The sequence below is a fragment of the Echinops telfairi genome, unplaced genomic scaffold (assembly GCF_000313985.2).
Source record: "Echinops telfairi isolate 266 unplaced genomic scaffold, ASM31398v2 ScPeMD7_7458;HRSCAF=8496, whole genome shotgun sequence".
In the NCBI taxonomy this organism is placed as follows: Eukaryota; Metazoa; Chordata; class Mammalia; order Afrosoricida; family Tenrecidae; genus Echinops; species Echinops telfairi.
Genome location: NW_022111358.1, coordinates 6,234,069 through 6,251,934, shown reverse-complemented (window position 1 = coordinate 6,251,934; position 17,866 = coordinate 6,234,069). Strand labels below are relative to the sequence as shown.

The 17,866-nt window shown below is 39.1% G+C and overlaps 1 protein-coding gene across 2 annotated transcripts; it reads left to right on the top strand.

Moving 5' to 3' along the window:
• Window positions 1-851: 851 nt before the first annotated feature.
• On the top strand, window positions 852-15,495 carry WSB1 (WD repeat and SOCS box containing 1). 2 transcript variants are annotated; one of them, XM_045299609.1, is made up of 9 exons: window positions 852-867; window positions 3,657-3,825; window positions 4,709-4,977; window positions 7,109-7,240; window positions 8,806-8,906; window positions 11,189-11,361; window positions 12,713-12,826; window positions 13,910-14,017; window positions 14,430-15,495. In XM_045299609.1, coding segments are annotated over exons 1-9 (1,227 nt in total). In that variant the 5' UTR covers window positions 852-866; the 3' UTR covers window positions 14,590-15,495. The 2 variants fall into 2 exon arrangements, with proteins under 2 accessions (XP_045155544.1, XP_045155545.1); XM_045299610.1 differs by lacking the exons at window positions 852-867; window positions 3,657-3,825; window positions 4,709-4,977; window positions 7,109-7,240 and having other exon boundaries at window positions 8,814-9,959.
• The last annotated feature ends 2,371 nt before the right edge of the window (window positions 15,496-17,866 follow it).

Sequence of the window (17,866 nt, the reverse complement as noted above, 5' to 3'; positions counted from 1 at the left end):
GCGGCCGGGCGCGGGAAGCCCGCCGAGGGCCGAGGGGCTGGAGGGTGGTGGGGCGCGCCCCCCGAGCCGCGGAGTCCTCATCCGAGTGCTGGCAGGGCGGCACCCCGGGCTTCTCTGGGGGGTCGGTGGCCCGGGTGGGTGGGGGTTTGCTTCTTGCCTTCGGGCGCTTCTCGGGGTTTCTGGGCAAGTCGATGCTGATGGGGAACTAAACTTGCGTGGTCCGGGGCAGTCACCGGAAGCAGGGGGCCTCCGCGCACCCCCCCCCCCCATCCACTCTTCCGTGAGAAACGTGACCCTGGAGGTGCCAGCAGCCCAGGAAAAGCCGTGGGTTGGCGGGTCCGTCTGGGGTCTCGGAAGGCAGCGCTTGCAGGGAGTGGCCGCCGGACTATGCGTGCACACTCGGGAGGAGCAGCGCGGTTGGGCGGGGCGTCGCGCCGACAGCCCTGGCGGACCACGGTGGAGACAGGCCCGTGGAGACCCACCCCCAGGCAGGGAGGAAAGCGCCCCACGTGGTGAGGATCCTGCTGGGCGCAGGATCCCTGGACTCCCTGTGGGCATTACCAACGCCGAGTGGCCACGGAACGTCTTCGCATGTCCCTTGGGCCCAAACCGAAATAGAAGAATACCTTTGCTGAACTGCGTGGGGGCGGGGTTTCTGGAGCCGGGGTTGGGGGAGGCACCGCAGTCCAACCAAACCTTGATCCATCCGGAAACGGCTCTCTCGGGATTCTGGGCTTTTATTCCCGGGGCGCTAAAGTTCACGGGCTGGATTGGAGGGGACTTTAACGCTTGTGGGGGTAGTAACTGTTTGAAGGGTACGGAGAACACCAGTGTGCCCACTCACTGTGAGCTGTACTCCGTGACCAAGTGAGTACGCACAGGAGTAGGGCAAAACAAGAAAAAGGGAAACGTTCCTGTTTTCTCGTGAATGGGTTGCGTCCCCCTCACCACCCAGCACTACTACAGTTACCTCATCTCTCATTTTATCTGACTGGGACTTCGCCTGGATGAATCATTTTGTTAACCTCTCCAGCCCCTGTCTTCCAAGGGCCTGATATACCTTTATATTAAGGAAGAGCCATTCCCATGGCAGCCTTTTCTTTTTCTTCCATAACTAGGTTTCATTTTAAAAGTATGCTTTGGATAGGAGGTTACACACGTCTTTGTTTAACATTGCAATAAAGCCTGTGGCTGCTTGGCTTTTGCAGTTCGTGTTGAATAGCAGAGAGCAGCTCCAGGGATGAGTAAGGAAGGCTGCCGCAGAGCCTCCCTTTCTGGTTATGAAACTGGAGGGAGGACTGCGAAGAAGGCACTAAATCTGGTTTGCTTTGTTCTGTAGTGACTCAGATGACGTGTGACAACTGTGCAGGTGTTAATAATGCAGTGTTTTGGCTGGTTTCCTTTGGCAGGTCGCCTCTACATTATACTGACCTGTGCCTTTTAGAGACCTTTAAATCATACATTTCTTAGGAAACTAATATTAAACAGTTAAGGTAATGCAATGAGGGTTTTTTCCTCCCCTTCCCATGACCCCCCCCTGCTGTATTTTAAACTTTGTACTAGGTTTATAATACTGTACCAGTAAATAGGTGCTTACTGAAATCATTTGGTAAACCTGTTAACAAGCAAGAGAACATTGTCAAGGTGGGGTTTTTTGGTAAAATACTGGTAACACTGTAACTCCTGTAACTGTAACTTCTACTTAAACTACTAGCCCACTGAGCTCAGTCAGTGCTGACTCATAGCACCCTCTTGAGGTTTCCAAGACAGTAACTTTTCTGGATTATAAAGCCCAGTCTTTCCCCTCCCCCTCCATTTGGATTGCAGTCCAGCACTGCACCACCAGGCGCCCATCACTTCTACTTGGGTGATGATGGTGGAGGGGTTTCTAGTTTTTATGCATTGGAGAATAACAAGCGCGTGTTGGGCTGCAAATCACAAAGTTGGTGGCTCAAATCCACCAGCTGCTCCATGGAAGAAAGGTGAGGCTCCTGGAAAGATGTGTATGTGCCCTTGGAAACCCGAGGCACCAGTTTTCCTCTATCCAGTAGGGTCCCTATGAGTCAGAATGGACTCTGGCTGTGGCTGTGTGTTTTTCTAGACCAGAAAATGCTCAAATGCCTTCTCAGTGGTTTAAATACTGCAGGTGCAGCAAGTGGTGTTGATTGGGGACTAGGGCTTTTTTTTTTTTAAAGGAAATACTTTTTTTGGCCCTTGGTTTTTTAAACTGTGTTCCCCTTTTTCTGTGAATTTTGTAGGGCCCCCCCCCCCCAAATTATGTCCTTTAAAAAGAAGTAGTTAATAGAAACTCAAAGGTTTAAAAAATTACATAGGCATAGATTCAGGCTTATTCTTTTAGGTCAGGAGTGGTGAGTGGGTGGGGTGACATGGAAGATTTGGAGTCATTAAAAGGAAAAATTTCTGGTCAAATGGGTGTCTTTTGTTTTCCCTTTAAAAACCATGACACATTTGTTAGGTATCCAAGAATTGGGCAAGGAACATATTTGAATCATTTAAGAATAGGAGTCTATCCATGTGCATACTTATTCCTACAGTCTATTTGCTGAGCATCTGCCAGGCCAGGTGCTTTACGAGCTGTTGACACAGTACACATTCAGACCATGGAAATGTCACCAAATGAGTATATTTTGGGAAATAGACATGAGAGGGCTTCCAAAAGTTGTGGAAAAGTAAAAGTGGAATTAAAAGAGATTGGAATTTTTCCACAGGCTTTTAAAAAAATACCTTATAGTATTTAATTGTTAAAAATACATATTACTGTGTGCTCACTATAGAGTTGACCGGACCACCAACTACAAAATAGTAATGAGAAAGCTAGACATGAGGTGGGCAAATTTTTGAGACCAAAGCCAATCCTGCCCCTCTCAACAATTTGAAAATTATTCAAGGGCCCTAAATTTTTACAATGAAATCAGCAACATCTGAGTAACATCCTTTTAACATTTTTTTAGTTTTACTTCAGAGCCACATGTACATGCTGAAAGAGCCGCCTATGATGCGAGAGCTGCAGTTTACTGACCCCGGGGTAAACTGACAATTTACAGCTGGGGGGAGGGAAAATAGCAAAATCTGAAATCAAGACCACCTCAAAGGTGGCAAGTCCAGGAAGACGAGGTTCTGCTTCCAGAATGGAACTTCAGGCTGACTTGGCATGAGCACATACATGTACATAGGAACTGGTTGACCATGTTCTGCTTGTTAATAGGGAAGTAAAATTGTCCGTAAATGCTAATAATATGTCAGTTTTTGTTATGAATGCTAAATTTGAATAATTCTAAATACATGAAAAAATGTCTGAAATTGTCCTAAGAACCAGAAGAATTGGTGTGCTTCCATTTGGGGGTCAGTTGTGGCCCATTAGCAAAATGCCTAAGGACTCCTTTTGCTGATCGCAGATATTATGTGGTTTAAAGCTCGGGTTGTTTTTAGTTTGAGGTTTTGTGATCTGGACCTGGGGAAGACCTTGTGTTAAAGGGATCATCTTAAGGCTTTCCTTGGCGTAATGGTGAACTATCTGTATGTTGTAATCTTACGTGAAAGCCAAAACACTTGCCTTGGAAGATACTTTACTTGCAGAGTGACTTTAGTCTCTTGCATAATTTATTAAATGTATGGGTTTTTTTTTTCTTTTTTAGTGAGATCACGTACTATAGGAGAACTTTTAGCTCCAGCAGCTCCTTTTGACAAGAAATGTGGTCGTGAAAATTGGACTGTTGCTTTTGCTCCTGATGGTTCATACTTTGCTTGGTCGCAAGGACATCGGACAGTGAAGCTTGTTCCGTGGTCTCAGTGCCTTAAGAACTTGTAAGACCCTTTCTTCTTTGTGTTACAGATATCCATTTGTGATAGTTTGTTTTCCTTTATAGACTGTGTTCTAAATGCGTTGTAACTATAGACTGAATATACTTACTGAGAAATTTGTGTAAAAGACTATTTGACCTTGTCTCATTATAGAATGATTTTCTTTGGTAACAAGTTGTCTTTTAAGTTTCTCTCTGCATTGAGATGAGAATGTCAAAGGGATCGGGCCTTTTTTGTGGAGATGTGTCCTGCCAGGGCGGATGGAGCTTTTTGAATTCACTTTGGATTTCACAGCAGAGGCTGAAATATTAGTTGACAGTGGTGGAACCTAGATCATGAAATAACTTTTTTAATGTTTTTATTCCTTGGCTTGGGGTTAGTGACATATGTATGTTTGTTGGAAGGTTTTTAAAATGTACTGTGTATACTGATCTTGCCCTGCTTTTAGTGTCAAGTAGACTACCCAGGTTTTGTTCATAAATGTTTGATTGCATATAGAGAAAGTGATATTTCTTGAATGAAGAAAATTTGAAAGGTGAATGAATGTTACAAATTGCTTTAGTTTCTAAACTTGTTAGTGATCTGAAATTATTTAGTTAAGCTGTAATAACCTTAGATGGGGCTTAAAAAGTTCCTGGAAAAATATTCCTATTTTAATTCCATTTGTCCATGGAGTTTTTAAAGCCTCCTCTCCTTGTAGCAACTTTTTGCCTTCCTGCCTGTCAGATCCTATTGTTATTCAGTACCACTATAATCAGGTTTAGGTTGGGTCGTAATAAGCAAGCAAACAAAAAAATGCAAAATGATTTGTTGCCCAGAGGAGTTGAGTAAATAAAGTAATAAGTTGATTTCAATCTTTTTTTTTTTTTCAAACCCCCCCCCCCAGTCTCTTGCATGGCACAAAGAATGTCACCAATTCAAGCAGCTTAAGATTATCAAGACAAAATAGTGATGGTGGCCAGAAGAATAAACTTCGTGAGCATGTTATAGACTGTGGAGATATAGTCTGGAGCCTTGCTTTTGGGTCTTCAATTCCAGAAAAACAGAGTCGCTGTGTAAATATAGAATGGCATCGATTCAAGTTTGGTCAAGATCAGCTGCTCCTTGCTACAGGGTTAAACAATGGGCGTATCAAAATATGGGATGTATACACAGGTATGAATTCTCTATCAAGTTAGCTGTTTTTTACTCAGATCTGATTATTTTATGATGGCAGAATGCTTCTTGAAGACAGGGAAATGCATGATTTGAGGGTTTTAACAAACTGAAACACAAGAATTGCTACTCTGACGGGTTCTTTATAGTTGGTCTGAATAGCATTTATCCAGGTCATGGTTTTTAATTTAGGAAGATCACATAAGAGTTCACACTGCTTGGTCAATTTTAAGAGAATAGTATAGCTGGAAAGGCATATTAAGAGAATGTTTAATTATCACCAGCTAGTAATTAAATTCTCTGGCTTAAATAGGAAAGTGTTTCCTGGTATTTTCAATGGTTGATAGCTTAAGTGCTTTCAAAGCAAACTGGTTTCAACAATCATTAGCTAGCCTTTGGGGAAGCTGTTAGTGATGGTTTATTTAAAGTTTAACTAGATAGGCTAGAAAGTTAAGTTCTTTGGGCAATTAAACAAATACAGGTAATAAAGAGTTACAGCCTGAGAAACTCACAGAGGCTGTCCTACCTTATTGTACAGGGCCACTATGCGTCTAAATCAACTCTAAAGTACAATGTGCTTTTAATTCTTTATTTTGGGGGAAGTAATAAAAATCCAACAGTTGTGAGTAGTTATGTAGGAGGGTATACAAGCTATGAAATATGGAAGTATATACATGACTATGTAGGTAGTTGTGGGTATTTGTGCTGCCTATACTGTATATACTTGTGTATAAGCCGTGTTTTTCAGCACATTTTAATTTTTGTGCCTCGGCTGATATTCGGGTATATATACTGTATATAATAAAGCTCATAAAAAAAATAAAGCTCATTAAGGGGCACAGTTATGGAAACTTCTTAGATATAACCAAATCTCGCATGGGTCTGGGTCTGGGCTTGAAGACGAAGAACCATAGTCTCAGGAGACATCTTTCCAGGCCCATTATTGGCATAACATAGTTTGTTAAGATAATAATGTTCTACATCCTTGTTTGGTGAGTAGTATCTGAGATGTTAAAAGCTTTTAAGTGCCATCTTTGATACAACTATTGGTCTCTTCCCATATGTCACAGAGGGAGAGATAAAGGGAAATCAAAGATTCAAAGAAGCAATTTGTCCTTGGGACACTATGTCTCACAGCAACCAACCACAGCCTCCTCTTGCCTGAGACCAGAAGAAGTTACCTGGTGCTTGCTACAACTCCCAGTTCCTCTGCTCTGGACCACAGTAGAAAGTCCTGGCTAGAATGAGATTCAAATGTAGAACAAAAGTCAAACTTGTAGAAGAGACCAGACTGACTGAACTGATAGAGGTGGAGGAACCCCTGAGACTATGGCCCTAAAATACTCTTTAACCTGGAACTGAAGCCGCTCCCAGAGATCACCTTTTAACCAAATATATATGAGACCAAACAAGCAGCATTTACCGGAAAGCAAAGAGGGGCAGGGAAACTGGAGGGATGGAAATAGGGAGAGTGGTGACACATTGCAGGGCTGGCCGTCAATATACTGGAATATTTTGTATATGATTTGTTGAATGGCAAACCAATTTGCTGTTTAAATGTTCCTCCTAAAACTCTGAAAAGCAAATGTATTGTTCATTGCTTACAAGCATTTCTAACAAGAGAACTCAAAAATCTGAGTAGAAAAATGAGCATTAAAATAGTAAGCACATCCGAACACAATACATGATCTAACAAAGTGGGATTAGGAAATCAATAAATTTGGTTAAATAGATTTTCCAAAAGGTAAACTTCTTGTAGTAGTAGGTGAATAATAGAGTGTTTTGTCAGTGAGATTATGTTCAGTAAATAGGAAGTTGTGAAATAATGTGCATCTTCTGGGGTGTTTTGTAATATAGGAAAAGGAAGTATTTTCTATTTTTAAGTTATTCAAAAATTGGTATTACATTAACCTGGACCAGGACTTTGCATTTCAGCAATTTTATCTTTATTACTCAAATAAATTTAGGCTTTGCTATCCTGGAAAGATTTCATGTTTAAACAATATAAAATCTTAAGTCTGCATTACAGTTGCTTGATGAAGGAGGTATAGCTTCTTTTCACTTTTTTAATGATGAGCAGCTCATTCTTAAAAGATATTAACATTACCTTTTTAAAATCTGTTGTATCTAGGAAAACTCCTCCTTAACTTGGTGGACCACAATGAAGTGGTCAGAGACTTAACTTTTGCTCCAGATGGGAGCCTGATCCTAGTTTCAGCTTCAAGAGACAAAACTCTGAGAGTGTGGGACCTGAAAGATGATGGTACGTCCTTTTCCTGGGTTGTAAAAAGGGATTCGGGTCTTGATATTACTGTTGAAAGGTATTGAATCATCTGAGGCATTTATAAGTGGCTTTTAAGCAAATGCTCTTTTTCTCTGCTTAGTCCTTCGTTTCTTATCCCTGTACAGATCAAACAAAATCATAAATGTGATCCAGAATAGGAGCCAGCAGTTACTCTTAAGTAAACAATCTGATACCCGGAATTAACTACACAGATCCATTTAAATTATTTGAGGCAAAAATCTGGGTCGGTTTAAGGGTTTTAGTCAGTTAGTTAATTTTCCTTTATCTCAAAGAGTGTTGACTCTTGAATTTGCTTAGTAAAAATTTAAGTTGACCATGAAATAACAAAATGATATAATTTAGTAATCTAATAAAGTATAGATCAGAACATAATTTCTACACTACAATTTATATCATATGCTAAGAGATCATTTTCTTACATAAGGAAGGCACTCTACATCACAAAGCTGTGTCAGTTTCAATAGAAGAGTGTGAGCTTTTTCTAAACTACCTACCTGAGGTGCTTAATAAAGGGTTGTGGAGGTTCTCCATGTAAAAGAGTTTACATTTTGAAGAGCCTCTGCTTGTTGGTAACTCCTAAGGCTGGCAGTTCCCGACTATCGGTAACTGCCCAGGAGAAAGGTTTTCTGTTCCTTTCAAGAATTACAGGCAGAGACCCACACAGGCGGTTCTACCCTGTCCTATGGGTTACCATGTGTTGGAAAAGAGCTGTTGGTGACCAAAATCCTGTAATCTAGAAATTCATAGGTTTGCTCAGAAGTTACATAGTTTAAATTGTGTGTTATAGGAATAAAATTCACTATTTGGAAACTGTTCTGCTGATGGTAGTAACCATCATCATATAAAATAAGTTATCATTGCCAAACCTAAGGAATTTCCTCTGCATTTTTTCAGTGTTTGATTCCTCAGCTATGGAAAAGATCCCAACAGTTAAAACGCTTTAATTCATTTTAATTTAATTTTGCATATTAAGTAGGGTTTATGTAACATTTTAAATTATGTGTATTTGTTTTAAGCATGGGTTCTAAGCATGTTTGCAACAAAAGGATAAAGATTTTGTCTTATTCTCATTGTGTCCTTAGAATTAAGAAGTAAGCCTAGTTTTTTGATGTGAATGTGGAACTTTGGTGTGAATGTCAGTTAATCAAGTGGGAAGAAGGGCGGAAAAGCATTATTAATATAATTACCACTAAGTTCCAGTTTCTCCTGTAGAGCAGTCCTTTTCTAATTAAAAGGATCCGTATTTCAGGTTTGTGGATGAGAGTGTCTGTGTAATTATTCAACTCTGCCTTTGTAAGGTAAAAGAAGCCATGTATGTGAGTAAACAGGCATGATTGTATTTAATAAAACTTGATTTACAGAAATGAGCACTGATGGAGCTTGTTACCTCCTGCTATCATAAATAACAATGCTAGATAAATCATGTCCACTGTAGAAATGTATGGATCTTTGGTTTATTGCCATTTTGAAGTACTACTCATCTGAAGTGGGTTCAAGCGTTAACAGAGTTCTTTTCTGTTCAGGAAACATGGTGAAAGTATTGAGGGGGCATCAGAACTGGGTGTACAGCTGTGCTTTCTCTCCTGACTCTTCTATGATGTGTTCAGTTGGAGCCAGCAAAGCAGTATGTATTAAAGTTCTTGTACATTCAATGTGATTTGGATTATAATACTGTGTGCATAATCACTTCAAATCTAAGTAATCTAAGACTGCTCGGTGTCATGAATATCTTAAATGTTTTATTTTATGATGAGGGAGAATTTGCATGAAGGAAACTAATATAGTTACTGATGGTAAAATGACAGGTTGGGGTTTTTTTAGTTAAGAGAGATATATAAAAGGTAAGGGTATAGCAAATATTTTTTGGTATGGTCTAGGAAGTTTATATGCTTGTTAAATAGTTTAGTCCAAATGTTAAAGACATTCCCATGCTAATTATTTTCTCTGTTGTTCTATTTTTTTTGTCCAGTTTGCTGTTTTTAAAGTTTTGAGTCCCAGCTGGTCCTGGACATTTAACTGACAAAAAACAAAAAAAGTAACTTAAAACCCCAATAAGAATATTAATAATAATAGCACTCATGTATATCCTAGAATGAGTTATAGAAGAAATGTGTTAAGGTCTGGTTGATATAACATGCCTATAGACAACTAAAGTAAATGCCTCGGAGGGTTTTGTTTGTTGTGACCTCTCAAGAGTTGTTGGCCAGCTCTAAGTTACATGCAAAGAGGGCATACTAGCTTCGGGTATATCTCTATGGAAATGATGAATGTCCAAGTACATGTGTTAGTCACATTACACTTTAATGGGGGATGGGAAGCTGATGAAATGCATTTTACTTAGCCGACTAGTATGTTAAAAGGGTAGATGCAAAATGTTGGTAGTTTAAAACAAAATAGCTAGTCTAGTTCGTTAACAATCCTAAGAAGAACAAAGCTAGATGTTGACAATTGCTATTTTAGGCTGTGTGTTTTCCATATGCTTCTTGCTTTTCCTGTCACAGGTGGTGGCAGCAATATTGGTGTGATTGAGGTTATGCTGGCACCACTCGCACACAGGCGCACAATGGTGTTAGCTGGGCAGAAAGAGTGGCATCTCTGGCTGCCGGGCTGGGGGCGACCTTTACCGTAGGATGAAGTGACCTTGCATTCGGCTGCAAGGTGTACTGTACGTACACAGGTGCTGGTCGATGTCCACTTTCTGCTTCTCTTTCTTTCTTTTTTTCTTTTTTAAAATAATTTTCTCCTCAGTGAAACCTACTGGCTCCTCCAAGTAAATCTTATCTTCCAGTTTGGTGGAATTGGGAGTCCAGTAAGTGAAACCAGTTTAATGTAAAGCATTTGGCTTTCCAATGGTTTCTCTGTAGTATTTTTTAGAATTCTTTGAGATACTAAAGGTACCTTAAATCTTTGATCTAATATAAAACTTGTATTTATTTTCCAAATAATTTATTGTATCTGTGCAGAAAAGAAAAAGTATATACCGGTATATATAACATATATATATATACACACACGTGTATATATAGCAAAAAGGATTTCTTAACTCAAAAGAGGAGAGATTGTGTTGTTTGGATTGTTTTAAACCTCCAAGCTCACATTTAACAGACTGAAATATACACTAAATACTACTTAAAACTATTCTGCACAGCCTAACTGCTGCGCTTTAGAATCTAAAACTATATGCAAACTTATATTTATGTAACTTAAATGTTTTATACTTAAAATTGCTAATGATTGTGGTCAGTGCGGGAAAAATTAGATTGGTAAATTTTGATGCAAGATATGTGATTGTGTAATTTCCATTAAATAGCATTTCATTTTATAATGTGGCTTAACTTCCTTGTCGTTTACCAAAGAAATTTCATTTGGCTGTGAAAATTCTCTTTGCTTGCAGTATCTGTTTCTCTTCCTAGGCTCACGTTGGTGATCCAAGCCTATTGTAAACAAGTGATTATCTCAAAGGGAGATGCCAATGGAGTAACAATTTGTTAACCTTACATTTTCTGTCTGTATATTTTTTTAAAAATTTGGTAGTTTCTGGAAAATGGAAAAAAAGGGGGTTTGTAGTACTTAACCCTATTTATTTCTGTATATTTAATTAATTTTTGGAATAAATGGATTTCCGTATAACTTTGTGGTTAAACTGCATTGCCTTTATTTTGTGTGTAGGCTTATTTTTAAATTAACATTTAACAGAAACATTTGAAATAGAATTTGCATGTCTGTTTTAATTAACGTTAAAAGACTGATTGTAATCTATGACACTGAGCATATTTTAATTACTCATAATTTATAATGTTTCATTTAATATAATCATAATTAAATTTAGCATTTTTTAGTTTTAAATGTGGTATTTTTTTCCTCTGTGTGCTTGAAGGGAGCTATAACAGCGTATTTTTATTGCAGATTTTCCTGTGGAATATGGACAAATACACCATGATAAGGAAGCTAGAAGGCCATCACCATGATGTTGTAGCTTGTGACTTTTCTCCTGATGGAGCTTTACTGGCTACTGCATCTTACGATACTCGCGTGTTTGTCTGGGATCCACACACTGGAGGCGTTCTGATGGAATTTGGGTAGGTACAGCATGAATGCTCTTAGTCCATCGATGTTGGGCATCAGTTTAGCTCTTAAGCAGTTGAGTAAAGGATTAGAATCACTAACATGGCCCAAAATTATTTGACAGCCCCCACATGGATTAAGCCTCTGGTAAGTCCCTTCTGACCACTGATCAGGGATGTGAACAACCTTGCTATCAGATAAAGTTCACTGGAAAGTGAACTACTGCAGATGTGGTTAGGTTAAAACAAATTTATCATTTGTTCTCCATTTTGACCCATTTAAAATTTGTTCTAGTTTTTATTTTCTTTCTTTTCAATTGAGTTTTTCTGTTTTATTTTGTTACTGTTTGGGAGGTTTTGTTTGTTTTATTTCTCTAAATGAAATCCAGGATAGGTAAATCTATAGAGACAGCAACTGGACTAATAGTTTCTTAGGGCAGATGGAGTTGAGGGGAAATCAGGAGCTAATCATAATGAGTACAAGAAAGAAAATGTCCTAAAATTGATTGTAATGATGACTGCGCAACTCTTTTTAATGTGTTTGAACCACTGAATTATGTGGTTTGTAAATTGTGTGAATAAAATTGCTGTGTTTAAATAAAATTTTAAACTAAAAAATAAAGATCCATTAAAAAAATCACTAACATGTAGCCTATCGTAATTATAAAACTTGGTGTTACTGTTTTGTTTTTTTACTTGGTGTCACTTTTAAGCCTTTGAATAATGCTGTAAAACTTTATAATTACTTTAAAAAACAAAAAACCCAATTTGTCTGTCTTGATTCCAATATTGCTATTTGACTGTGCTTGAATCTGTAGAAGCAATATTTCAAAATATTTACGGTTTAGCCAGATCTCTAGTATTTTCAGGTTGAGGAAATAGTTAACATCCAACCAGTAGTTAAAAACACAAAACAATTGTTCTAAGGCCCTTTTCACATTTGGGATATGTCAGTTTGGCAAAGTTTTAACTGTTTTCAAGTCCACTTTTATTTTTTTAAAAATTCTTTGTCCATTAGGTGAAGGCTTACAGAGCAGGTCATTTCAGTATACATCCCAATTTAACTTGATCCATCGCAGTCTCTTCAGTGTATCTTCGTATTACCCCCTTCTTTCCTGCGCTCCTGTTTCCATCTCTCCTCTCCAAATCCACTGAACGTTGGTCTGCAGTAAATGCTGCCCTTTTGATCTTAAGTGGTTGATTATTCTGACTCAGGAGTGGGCTCAGTTCTAGACTTGAAGGGTAGGTACTATAGTCTTGGGGTCCTACTAACTTTACCTTAAACCTAATTCATAGAAGAATGTACTTTGTACCTTGGAAGTTTTGTTTCTTGAAGTGACCACTGAAAACGTGGATTTGCCTGCAGGCACCTGTTTCCCCCACCTACTCCGATATTTGCCGGAGGAGCAAATGACCGCTGGGTACGATCGGTGTCATTTAGTCACGACGGACTGCACATTGCGAGTCTTGCTGATGACAAGTGAGTGTGGCTTTCAAAGATTTCGATTGATACTTCTGCATAATGGAAATACTCTCAAGCTTTAATTTGAAAACAACAAAGCCTGTCAATTGGGGATTAAGTGTTATTTTTTCTCGACAAGGACTTTTGAGAGAAGGTGTACTTGGAATGCAGTGACCTGAATACTCTTTATTACTAAGATCCGATAGGCTTTCCCTGTGTACCTGACATGTTAATTTGTTAGGGTTGGTTTTAATTAGCTTGGGGCCAGCCGAAAGAGATTTTGTTCAGTAGTAAAAGATGGAAATAACGAAATTTCCGAAGTGGTATCCATGATAAAGAACACTAATTTATTCCCATTGAGATTGAAATGTGTCTTGAGACATGCTGCTTACTGGTAAGAAGCTGAGACTTGGTGTGGCCATTTCATTTCCTCAAGATTTCACCATACAGCATGCATGGATGATAAGCAACAGAGCAACTTATCATTTTCCCAGAATGCTATCAAACTGTTTTCATAGAAAAATCAGTTCTCTACTGTGTTCCTCCACAGGCAGTCCCCTAGTTATGATAAAGCCCAGTAAAATTTAAGGTACCTGCAATGTTTGTAAGAACAAACTAGCTCTGTGTATTATTAAAACATTACTAGTAAAAAGAAAAAATAACTAGTACTGTATTGTGTTAATGTCGCAGTGTGTGGAGATGGGTCTTTAAAGTTTCTGAGGCATAGAAGGTACATCATGTGCTAAGACAAAACACTTAACTAGTTGCCATTAGGTACAAACCAAACCTAATTGGTGTACTTACATAAGAATTTGATGTAAAGACATATTTAGGAATTCCTGGCTACCTGTAAGGAGAAAGCTTCCAATTGTGAACACAGCAGACCTGGACCTCAGAAACTAACTGAAGGCTCTAACATTTTATAAAGCAAAACAATTGCTTGCTGCAGTTGTGTGTGTGTGTGTGTGTGTGTGTGAGAGAGAGAGAGAGAGAGAGAGAGAACACTGACTCAATACTGTGATTTTCCTTCTGATTTTTAAAAGATTGCTTTTGTCTGGCGTATTCTACTACGGACTCATGGACAGTTCATTTCTTTTACAGAATGGTGAGGTTCTGGAGAATTGATGAGGAGTATCCAGTACAAATTGCCTCTTTGAGCAATGGTCTCTGCTGTGCCTTTTCTACTGATGGCAGTGTTTTAGCTGCTGGGTAAATATCTTTTCTTTTTTCTTGAAAAGCAATTTAAGATATAGCCAGAATATTTGTTGTCAGTTTTATCTCCCATGAGTACTTTTTATTTGGCAATTTGTGATAGAATTAATTCATTATTGGTTTGGGTCTCTCTTTAATTCCGTTTTCATGTGAACTTTTGGGAATCTAACACACAGCCTTGGATGGTAGTTGTTTAAAGTTGTAAACAAAAGACCTCATTACCATTGAGTCAGTGCAAGTGCACAGGGACTCTATGCGCCAGAGGGAAATAGCCCCTTGGGTTGTAAGCAGATCCCCTCATCTTTTTTCCCGTGGAGGGGTTTCCAGTGACCACCCTGGTGGTTAGTAGCTGTGTGTCTTCACCACTCATGCTTGGGGGACTGAGCTTGTGGTTTTTGTTTCCATTTAGGACACATGATGGAAGTGTATATTTTTGGGCCACTCCAAGGCAAGTTCCTAGCCTCCAACATTTATGTCGCATGTCAATCCGGAGAGTGTTGCCCACCCAAGAAGTCCAGAAACTGCCAGTTCCTTCCAAAGTTTTGGAGTTTCTCTCCTACTATATGTAGAAAACTCTGCCTTCTCTAGTGGAGGAACAGGCTTCCGGCCCCTGTTTTTAAAGATTTAAAAGATTTGTTGGCTATGTTCTTAAACTACATGTTGATCTGTTGAGCTTTTAAAATATTATTTATTAGCCTATAGGAAAAATATTTCTGAAAATATCAAATGTAAATTTAAGTCCAACTGTGAAAACATGTACTTGTATATATTTAGATAAAAGCTGCTATGTGTTGAATGAGCTCTTTTGCTTTTCTAATTTTTTGTGTCTGATATATGTATCTTTGCTGTGAAGTGGAAGGAGTTTTTATTCTGGGATACTGAGTAAGATGGTAAATAACTAACACAAGAAAGCGGAATTGCCTTATACAAATGTGTATTTGGTTTGGTGGAATTAGACCACTGATAGGTGTGTAAAACAGTTTTTGTGTAGGGAAATGAATGGCATCTGAAATCTGGAGTTTGAATGTGACATTAAATATAGAACAGAGCCAGAATATAACTAATAAAAGGACATACATGTATACACACAAACACACCCATATATGAATATAATGTTTTCCCCTTATGTAACTGCTACAGGTGTTATTTTTGGAAAGCAAACTGCTTCGGTTAAAAGTATTACATATTTTAGTAAATTTGAAAGCCCATTTATTGTATTATTGCTAAATACTTTGGTTGTACTAAGGGACAGTTATTTTAAGACCATTTTTTTTTGTCTTCTGCATATTTACATGTATCCCATTTCTGCAGGGATGATACTGGTCACTAGCCAAAGAGAAGCAATACAGCATATCTGCTTTTGTCTTCTGTTATTTATCATACCTGCAGATACTAAGAATGTATGCAGTATGTAAAATGCTTGACAATATATTTTTGTTGACTTTTTAAATTAAAGACTTGTTTAAAAAAAGAAACCCGTGTAAATATTACTTGAAATATGTTGACAGGTTAATGTTTTGCTTGTCCCCATTGTGAACTGGATGGAGCATCACAAACAAATGAAGGGGTGATGAAGAGTAATGAATTGGGGCACTGCACAAGAGTGAATTCAGTGATTCATGGATGCAAGTTTTTACAGTGGTTTGTTCAGGGGGAACTGTTGAAGTGACGCTCATTTTAAAAGCATAGAAAAAAGGAATGTAACTATCAAAGGAAAAATCACGGACTGGTTCTTTATTGTAGGGGCTGTCACATGTGTAGACCTTTAGGTAATGGTACCGCTGGTTTGCTGTGGGCTACTAACCAATAGATTGACTGTTCACATATGCTGGCACTGAGTCAATTCTGCTTGTCAAACCCTCCCGCCCCAATGTTACCATCAACGGATCTGTTTGGGGATTGTGGTTAGTTACCTTTATGGAAGTAGATCACTGGTCCTTCTGTGGTGGGTTAGTTGTCAAATGCAAACTCCTTGCACCCCCAGGACTTTTCTGTAAGGGTGGTTATTGTTTGGGGCTGTCAAGTCAGTTCCCTTATTACTCAGTTGATCCCAGCCCCTGACAAGTCTGGGGAGTGCGGTTCTGCTCAGACGTGGGGTTGCCGTGAGCCAGAATGGGCTCGGTGGCAATGGGCCTAGCCGGCTTAAAGTGAATTCATCTGGTTGAAAATTAGCCAATAAATAGTATGTTCCAGGAAGCATAGTATGTTTTGATGGCCCTTGTGAGCCCTTAAAGACTTGATTATATCTGCTTACAGTTGGCTCTGTTAGGGGGTCTTTATTGAAATGTGAAAGCCAGTAGGAAAACTACTCGTTACTTCTTGAGAATTAAAAGAAGCCACAAGTGTCATCTCTGCTATCTTTAAACACCTAGTAATAAAAAACTTTTTCCGTTTTACTCAGATATGCGTTATAATATTTAGAGGCTAATTTATTCTGACACCAATAAGTTAACTCTTCCACATTAACACCCCAATCAAATACATCACGTTTTTATTAGATACATTCTCAGAAGTACAGAATTGCCTGCTGCTGCTTCCTGTGAGAAGGGATGTCAGGATGACAGGCAGGTTGCTGAAGGGCTTACATTTGCATGTGGCTGCCATGTCTGCCGAGAAAAATGTAGCAGGAGGATAACAGGAGGGAGGTACAGAAGACCCCCTGGACAAGTAGCCCCATACCAACTTGGTTCCAAAGTCTAGCTTTACAATTTTAAAGCGATGGTTCCTTTCTGTTTGTTCCAAACAGCATTGCCATGACATGCCCTTTGGAGAATTCGCCACAGATCTCTCATGTCCATATTTGGTTGCCTGGTTTGAGCACCCCGTGGTGGGCAAGGGTGCCATGTGAATATAGGAAAAAACCTCTCATAATGAAATGACTTTAACATTTGTAACATTTGTAGGCTGGCGATCTTTAATTGATGATGCTTGTGACTCCCTGCCTGCTTGTGATAGAGGAGTTGGATGTAACTAGTGTTTGCTGCCCTCTGGAGAGCAAGACTTCACAGAAAAAGCCAGAGTACGCTAGGGTGGGATTTGGCTGCCAGCTAACCAGCACAGGAATAAGAAAGTACAAAGCATGAGAAATTAGACATTGTTTCCCAAGCCAGAAACCATAGAGACGGTGAACCACACCTCCAGATTAATCGGAATAGGGTTTGTGGGTGGTTTTAAGTATAATCCAAGCAGTTCTGGTCCAAGTGCATTTTAACATTTACCTAAGGTTGAAATGTGGATTTACTGTCATATGTCAGTGAATTAAATCATAGGTTAAACATTAACTGGAACATTGTTTTGTTTCTAAGCTCTTATAAGTAGGGGATGAAAGCAGCAAATAATACGGTACAACCTGGAAAATGTTCACATGAACCCTGGTTTGCTTTTCGGGGAAAATACTTAGAAGGAATGCAGATTCCTTTAGCATCTTCTGGACCTGCCCTTTGCAAAGCTCGCCTGTCAGCCCAAAACAGCAAAACGTGGCTTGAACCAGCTGGAAAGTGACCTGCTGCTATTGCAGGAAGTTCGGTAGCTTTTTTGGGTTGTTATTTTTTCTAGGCATATTTTAATTAGAATGAAAAGATTGAGAGTGGAATTGGGGGAGAAAAAATCAGTTCCATTGTTACTAACTTCCAGAGCACATTGTCTATTAGAGAACACAGCTACGACGATCCTGGGGGCTTGTCTTTGAGAGAGAATGAGGAAAAGCAGGGAAGTTGTACTGCTGGTCTGAAGGTCAATCTAAGACTTGGTTGAGGGAAACCTGTAATACAATACTGCATTTCAATGATGGTGCCTCGCTTTGTTTGAAATGAGGATGAGGTACCGGTGGTTCTGTTTTGATGTTGC